This window comes from Sus scrofa, chromosome 6, assembly GCF_000003025.6.
Source record: "Sus scrofa isolate TJ Tabasco breed Duroc chromosome 6, Sscrofa11.1, whole genome shotgun sequence".
Classification (NCBI taxonomy): Eukaryota; Metazoa; Chordata; class Mammalia; order Artiodactyla; family Suidae; genus Sus; species Sus scrofa.
Genome location: NC_010448.4, coordinates 71,633,348 through 71,641,455, shown reverse-complemented (window position 1 = coordinate 71,641,455; position 8,108 = coordinate 71,633,348). Strand labels below are relative to the sequence as shown.

The following is an 8,108-nucleotide window of genomic DNA, read 5'->3' as shown; positions in this document are numbered from 1 at the left end:
GATCCGTTTGTTGTCTGTCTTTACCGCCGACAGCAGGTCTAGGAGCTAATGTTTGCTCAGCAAATACTGAGCCCCGGCTCGGTGCCCGGCACGCAGTGGATGGGGACACTGTGTCCCCTGGTTAATATTTACAGATATTAACTGGGGCTGAGCTGGCCTGGAGACCACCCTCCAGGGTGTCTTTCCCACCCTAAGGTCCCAGCTTGGCCTGTGCCCAGCTTCCAAAAGTCCCGGTGGGCAATGGCTGTCCCAAGGAAGAAAGCTACAGCATGATACCAGGCACCCCAGTGGGGATCCAGATGAGCCCCACTCCCAGTGCTCCCCCAGAGGCCCCCAACCTCACCTTGGGCCCACAGAGCACCCTGTGACCCTGCTCCCTGGAGGATCTGGCACCTTCCACTCCACCTCTGTCTCCTTCCAGGCCCAGCCCCAACCCTCATGCCGCGCTCCGGCCGGGCAGCATGAAAATGCGTAGTTATTTCAATTTTAAGAAGACGATGGAGCCAGCGATGCTTAAAATGCTCGTGTTAATGACGGCAGTCTGCATTTTCATTTCACTTGGATAAGAACCGCCTGCTGTGAGCAGGCGGCAGGCGTAGCCAGCGCCCCTTCCCTGGGGCTGCCCCCTCCCCCAAATTCCACCCCTAGAGCCGAGTGGAGGAGGTGGGGGCTCAGATCTGTGAGGGAGGCTGTGCTGGGGCCCCACGGCTTCCGGAGAGCAGGAGCACCTCAAGGCTGGGGCCGGGGATGGGTCATGCAGTACCCCAGGCTGGTCCCTCCTTCTCCCTGGCCAGGACCAAAAGGCCCAGGGAGGACCAGAGGACCAGCCAGTGCTGGTTGCCATAAGCTGATGGGGAAGGAGGGGGCAGGGGGTGCGAGGCCCTGCCCTTGACCCTACTGTGCTCTTCCTGCAAAGTCCCCAAGGGAGGCAGCTCTGGCTGTGCTGCTGACCCAGTTACAGGCCACTCACTTTGCCTCTTGGTGCCTCAGTTTTCACATCTGCAGAATGGGGGCCCTGTAACACCCAGAGCACAAAGTTCTTGTGAGCACTGAGGCCGTGTGAGAGGGAAACCCCTTGCAAAAATCACCTGCTACCCCTGTGGTGACCAGGCACGGGAGGAGGCCTGGTCTCTTCCACCAGCGGGGAGAGGCCAGGGCAGCTGCCAGCAGCCCCGTGGGGTTGGGGGTGGTTGCCGGCTTCACCATCCAGCTCTGGCCGGCACTGTGACAAAGGCAGTGTGGGTCACATAGGTGGGGGACATCTGGCCCAGTTCTGGGAACGTAACTAGTTGACACCGAGCTGGGAACGAAATGCCCCAGGAGTCAGAGAATGAGCGCCTCGTCCCCACCCACTGGACCAAAGAGGTGCAAGTCCAGATGCAGTGCCAGGGCTATAGGGAGGTCCCGTTGGGCAGGGGGATCTTATAGCCGCTCTGGAGGAGCAGGAGGCAGGCGCCCAGCCCCAGGGCCCCCGCCAGGAGCACTGCACCCAGGGCTTTGAGGAAGGAAGTCCTGGTCCGGGTGAAGGAGCCGGGTGCCATGATGCCAAGCAGGGCCGTGCTGACCGTGAGCGTGTAGAGGATGGAGACGCCCGTGTTGAGGGCGACGATCTTGCCGAACTTGGCAAACGGGGCGATGATGCAGAAGAAGAGGGGCACCGTGGCGATGACCGTGGTGAGGGCGCTGGAGACGATGGCCACACCCACGTGCCGAACGGCCTCCAGCGTCCTCCACTGGCGCTGCGAGTGGGCATCCTGGGTGTGGGCGAGAGGGGAGCTGGGGTCCTCGATGCCGGAGGGGATCCCTCCCTGCCTGGGGCTCGAGATGGGGGTTTGGACTGTGGGTAAACAGGCACGCACTGTCCAAGGCCAGCCCGATTCCACCTCCATGACTGGGGATAACGGCACCTGCTCACAGAGTTGGTGTGAAGATGAAAGAAACGGTTCCCTTGCAGGGAACACAGTGGGGGCGTGTTAAATGTTGCCATGACAACCAGAACACTGAATATCTGCACAGTAGGTCTTCAAAAACAGGAGCCCTGATTGGAACTGATTTCCTTCTTTTGACCAAGAGCAGCTAACTGTATAACCAATTGACATATTTATGGATGTTTCACACCAATACAATTCCAAACTGGGAAAAAAACAGAAACCCTCTGGGCCCAGAGCTGGTTTTGGCACTGAGTACACATGGGCGTGGCCTCACTTGTTGGGGGAGGGGGTAGCCTCAGGGTCATGACTGGGGCTCAGACCTGCTCCCTGGACTAGTAAATGACTCGGACTTAGGGGCCCAAGAAGCAGGAAGGGTCCCTGGATGATCTCTGGTCCACCCCCTCACATTCACTTAGGGGAACAGAGGCTGGGGGGAGTGGACCCGCCCACAGCCCACGGCGATGCTTGGCTGGAGCCGCCTTAGAACTTGAGCCTCCTGGGCACAGAGAAATGGCCCTGGAAACAGGCTCCTAGGACACATCCTGATTGGAGTCGAGCAAAGGGGCGGGGGGTGGCCGGCTACCCTTAGGGGCTCCTTAGCGGCACTGTGGGGAGGGGTGGGGCAGGCGGGGTGCTCACCTCGGCCTGCTGGGGGGGCAGGTTCTCTCCAGCCAGCAGGTAGCCCTCGACCAGATGGACACAGTAGTCCACGGAGGAGCCGACCAGGATGGACAGGGAGATGGCTTCCACGGCGCCCATCTCCCAGCCGCTCCAGTACATGATGGTCACCACGAGGCAGACGATGCCTGCAGGGGGCAGGGGGTGGCGGGGAGGCAGCTTGGACCCGACCCCATCCATACAGTCCTGGAGGGGTGGTGGGCCATTTCAGAAGGCCGCTGGGGAATGCAGTGACGTCCACGGTAGAGCCCCTGCCTCTGGGGACAGGTGGGACGGGGAGGGACAGGACCAGAGAGAGCTGGGGGAGCCTGAAAGAGGGGACAGGCACAGCAACACCTGTCTCTGGGCTGAGAGCTCCCACCTGGTGACACCTGGTGACATCTGGCTCCCCTCGGAAGCCCACAGTCCTATGGGTGACTGTCACAGAGGCTCTTTTTGCCTGGGGTGGGGGTGGGGTGGTCGGGACACCTTCACCGGAGAGGACATTTAAGGGCAGAGGGAATCCTGCTGACTTGAGGCCACCAGTCAGACCCCTCTCCGTTCCTGGCCCCCGACCCACTTACCCAAGATGCTCAGGAGCACAGGCAGCAGGAGCAGCACGTGGGTGGTGAACACGGCCACCGCAGCCACGCAGATGAGCAAGGAGAGGGCCAGGCCATACAGGGCGCTCTGCACCCCTGGAAGGTGAGAGAAGAGGGCCCTCAGCTGGGCCCCACAGAGGGGTACCCACAGCCCCCTCACCCTCCTGGTTTGGAGGTCCTGGGGTCAGGCCGGTGGGCACTGTCGCGGTGTCCCTCTGGGTGAGCCACTTGACCGCTCTGAGCCTGCATGTCTTCTTCATCTGTAAAATGGGGTAACAGCACCCGCTCCCTAGGCCTCAACTGGAGGTGAAAGGGATAACACAGGTCAGGGCACAGCACCTGGCTTGGCACCAAGAAGGGCTCATCTTGACAGACAGCTGCCATGATGGTCATTACCATTGCTTTCTAGGTGGCCAAATTCAGGATCACAAATGTGGTCTGATGCCCCCGGGCACGAGGGGCCCCACACTTTGGTCTCTGATTGGTGCTCCTGGCCCCTGGGTCATCCCAGTTTCTCTGGGGCTCTTGGTCAGAATTGAGAAGACAAGTGTGGCTCAGGCCAGGTCACCTCTGCATGCCCCCCACTGCCAACCCCCCTCCCCCCGCAAGCTGGGACCCTGAAGGTGAGGGGCTGGGCTGCCGCTCGCCTATGATCTCCATGAAGATCTGCTTCCAGTGCTCGCAGGTCTGGAAGCCTCGGTGCAGGGCCGAACCCTCAGGCAGCGTCTGCAGCTGCTGCTGCAGGAAGCTCTCCCAGCGCAGGTAGTCCGAGTAGGTCTGGAAGGAGGACTTGCCCTTGTACGTGGTCTGCGGGGACAGGAGCCAGTGAGATAGGCGGGTGGCCATGGCCCATTCCCCTGTCCTTGTGACCACTGGTCTGCTCTGTGACAGCTGCGGCTGGCCCCTGGCCACCTGCACACAGAGCCTGTGACTCATGGAGGGAAGGGTGAGCCTGTCCGGGTACACGTGTGACTCTCACAGCAGCAGCAGCAGGTCCTGATGCCACCAAAGTCCCTGTCCTTTTCCAACAGAACCACTTCTGACCCCTGAACCACCCCTACCCCACCGACGGGCCCCTGCTCTGTGTCCCAGCTTCTGCCCATGCTGTTCCCTCTGCCTGCATAGCTGGCTCCCTCTTCTCCTTCAAGGCTCACTTAGGGTTCTGCCTCCTCTAGGAAGCCTTCCCTGATGCCCCAAAACAGACATCCTCTGGGCTCTGTAAGCCCTCGGTCGGTGCTTCTCCATCACAGTTCTCATCACTGCCCGGCAACCTGCCTGCCTCTCTCCTGCCTGGATGGTGAGTTCAGGAGGGCAGGCGGCCTGTCCAGTTCCCACTTTACAGTGAGTTGCCAGGTGTGTGTCTGAGTGCTGGTGGGGGTCGGCTGGGAAGTGATGTCCTGACATGTGGAGGAGCCCGATCAGGGATTCTTTCCTCTCTCAAACTGCCTGCAGCTTCCACCTTAAAAAGGAAGGAATGGGAGTTCCCATTGTGGCTCAGCGGAAACGAACCGGAATGAGGAAGCAGGTTCGGTCCCTGGCCCTGCTCAGTGGGTTAAGGATATGGCGTTGCTCTGAGCTGTGGTATTGGTGGCAGACATGGCTCAGATCTGGCATTGCTGAAGCTGTGGCTGTGGCCTCCAGCTGCAGCTCCAATTCAGCCCCTAGCCTGGGAACTTCCATATGCCATGCCTGTAGCCAAAAAAAAAAAAAAGGAAGGAATGAGTGAAATAAACCAATCACAAAAATCACACAGTGGTGTGTGATTCCACTTCTGCAACAAAATCCATGGGGACAGAAAGCAGAGCTGGAGCTGGATGAGGGGCGTGCGGAGTCCATGTGAAGGGGGACAGTTCCAGTTTTGCAAGGTGAAACGCTTTAGAGATGGATCATTACTGAGCTATAAACTTAAGATGGTCAATTTTATTATGTCTATATTACCATGGTTAAAACTTCCTGGGGAGTTCCCATCATGACTCAGTGGTAACAGACCTGATGAATATCCATGAGGATGAGGGTTCAATCCCTGGCCCCGCTCAGTGGTTTAAGGATCCAGTGGGTTTAAGGATCCAGTGGGTTAAGGATCCAGTGTTGCCATGAGCTGTGGTATAGGTCACAGTCGCAGCTCAGATCCCGCACTGCTGTGGCCGTGGCTCTGATTCGACTCCTAGCCTGGGAACGTCCACAAGGGGTGGTGGCCCTAAAAAGACCAACCAAACCAAAACAAACACATCTGCCTGGGCTTTGAAGTGGGGTCTGCATTACCCTGGGGCTCTCTGAGGGCTGGGAGGGGGTCCAGACCTCCTCACTGGTGGCCAGCAGCTTGGCTGTTCACGCAGTGAGTGACACAGCTGGTGGGACCGGGGCCAGAGAACAGGAATTGTCCACTTGTCACCCTGTCATATTATTCTCGTCCCCAACACCTCCATGTGAGTGATGTCACTGTAGCTTCTCGATGACTGCCAGAGGGCGGGCAGGGAACTGAGACACTCATCTTTAGAGCAGGAACTGGGGGCTGGGGGTGGCGGGTGGGGACGAGCGCCTTTTGCTCAAGGACACAGACCACAGCAGCATCAGAGCCAGGACTGGACTGGGGCTTAGCTCGGATGCAGCAGCGGCAGAGCTGGCAAGCCTCACAGTGCCAAGTGCCAGGGCCGAGAAGGCTGCGGTGGCCAGGTTGGGGATGCATGTGTGTGCACACGTATGCATGGGTGTGTGTGCATGGGTGTCTCCTTGGCAGAGCCTAGGGAGCATCAGGGGTGGGAGAGGAAGCAGTGAGGTGCAGGCTGGCTTGTCCCCTAGCTTCTAATCTCTCCCGGGAAGGCCCAGCACAGTGGCAGAGGGGAGCATTGCGAACTGTCACCTGTCCCAGCAAAAGGGTGTGGACCCCAGGCCGTGGGGAGGCAGGTGGTGGGAGCTGGCTGGCGTCCCGTGTAGCACGACGGCCATGCTCGGTGACCAGATGGCCTTGTTTAGCCCTGCAGACTGACACTCACCAACCCTGTGACCTTGGGCAAAGCAATTTCACCCCTCTGGGTCTCAGGATCCCCTCCAAAGAGCAACCCCTCTGCTCTGCTCCGGGGTGGGGGTGGGGACCAGCGATGACAGCGCACTCTGTGAGGCCAGAGCACCACCTGCACCTGGCGGCCCGCCCGGGGCTCACCGACTCAAAGGCCATGGAGATCCATTGCACTCGGCCGTCCTTGACACCCACGGCCCCGTGTGACAGCTGCCCTGGGAGCAGGTGGGGCTCGGGCAGCTCCTTGCACTCGGGGTGCAACATCTGCAGGAAGGAGGAGATGCTGTAGCCTGTGGGGAGAGGGGGAGGTGGGTTGGGGGGGCACCCAGGATGGGAGCACCTCTTGCCCCCCCATCCCACGCATGCATGTGTGCTCACGCATCTGGGAGCAGGTGTGCAAGGGGCACATGCCTTTCCCCCAAACTTTGAGTTTAAAAAATGTCTGGAGCCCCTGGCAATGTCATCAGGAGAGCCCTGCTGTGTCCCAGGTAATCACCAGCGGGCAGCCCCCCGCTTCACTCTCAGTCATGGAAAAGCTACTCCTGCAGGTGCAGCCATACATGCCACACACCTCCCCATGCCCGTGTGGTTCGGTGCCAGTTCACCTTCAGGCACGCGCCTGCTCTCCTCTGGAAGATGCGCACACCCTTGATAAAGGACTGGATATTCTCAAGCACAGACAGAGGTGTGCAGCCATGCCCATGCCAGGCACGTGTGTCCTCAGGGCTGCCCACTCTTGGACCCCGTGCCCCCATCCGCCCTCCCTCCCAGGCACTGGCTCCCCTCACACCTGAGGGCAGGCACTGGGCCCCGCCAGGCTTCACCAGCTCCGAGTTGCCCGCGATGGCCTTGCAGAGGCGACACAGGTGCCCAATTTCTTTGAAGAGGTCAAAGCTGCTGTCGTAGACGACGCTGCCCTTTCCCAAGGAGACACAAGCCGGCGCAGCTGCTCAGTGAGTCGGGAACTCAGTCCTGGGCCCCAGCCCTGGGGAGGAACCGCCGGCAGCTCCCCTCCATCGCCCGCTGCTGTGCTCAGGACCCTCTGCTTGGTGGCCCGTGGTCCTGGCCCAGGCCGCTCTACCCGGCTCCCCACAGTGTCTCCCCTCCCATCACTGCCCACCCCAGTGAGCCCCCTCAGTCCCCGCTCCTTGCTTTTACTATGCGTGCACCTGTCTCTGCCTGCCCCCTCCCTTTGCACCTGGGCTCCCTCCCTGCCCCTATCTCTGCCCCTGGGCTCCCTGCCTGCCCCCTCCTTCTGCACCTGGGCTCCCTGCCTGTCCCCTCCCTCCACACAGCCACCTCCTGTCTGTCCTCCAGCACCTGCCTCCCCTCCTCCCCATGCCTCTTCTGAACACCTGCAGACTCACGGGCCAGATGTACAGATCGCCTCTGACCCCGCCTGGCTCCCAAATCACTTTGTGTCTGAAACCCTGTACCCCCAGCCTGGCCGACTTCCCAAGGCAGGGGTTTCAACCAACCCTACCCACGTCCATGACTCTTCCCTCCACGTGGCAGGCCAAGGGCCACCCACTGCTCCAGCAGCCCCCTCCCCTCCAACGCCCAGGAGCCCAGCACCAGGCAGACCAGCCTGAGCAAGGGCACCACAGCCAAGGACGCGGCAAGGGCTGTGGGCACAGAGAGGGCTTCCTGCAGGAGGAGGGCGGGGAGGTTTTACATCTGTATTCACCTCACCTCTAGCCCTAGTGATGCAGGGCAGCCGGCTCAGGCCTGACTGTGCCCAGATTCCTGGGCAATTCTAAGAGCTCAACCTTGCTCAGTCCTCGAGAGAAATGGTGTCCCAGGAGTCCACGGGGACCTATCTGGGCTGGAAGAGCAGTCAAGGAGCCAAGAGGCAGCGTTGGGAGGGAGCTGGGCTGGTGGCCTCTAGGCTGGTACTTGTTT

The 8,108-nt window shown here is 60.5% G+C and overlaps 1 protein-coding gene across 2 annotated transcripts in view; it reads right to left on the bottom strand.

The window, feature by feature from the left end:
* DISP3 (dispatched RND transporter family member 3) overlaps window positions 511–8,108 on the bottom strand; it is a 57,128-nt gene continuing 49,530 nt past the window's right edge. For both annotated transcript variants that reach the window (XM_003127566.4, XM_005664991.3), the window contains exons 16-21: window positions 6,997–7,123; window positions 6,351–6,496; window positions 3,838–3,997; window positions 3,173–3,286; window positions 2,571–2,737; window positions 511–1,754 (exon numbers count right to left, since the gene is read on the bottom strand). In XM_003127566.4, the coding sequence (XP_003127614.1) occupies window positions 1,392–1,754; window positions 2,571–2,737; window positions 3,173–3,286; window positions 3,838–3,997; window positions 6,351–6,496; window positions 6,997–7,123 (1,077 nt within the window). In that variant the 3' untranslated portion in view covers window positions 511–1,391. The remainder of the gene's footprint in view (window positions 1,755–2,570; window positions 2,738–3,172; window positions 3,287–3,837; window positions 3,998–6,350; window positions 6,497–6,996; window positions 7,124–8,108) is intronic.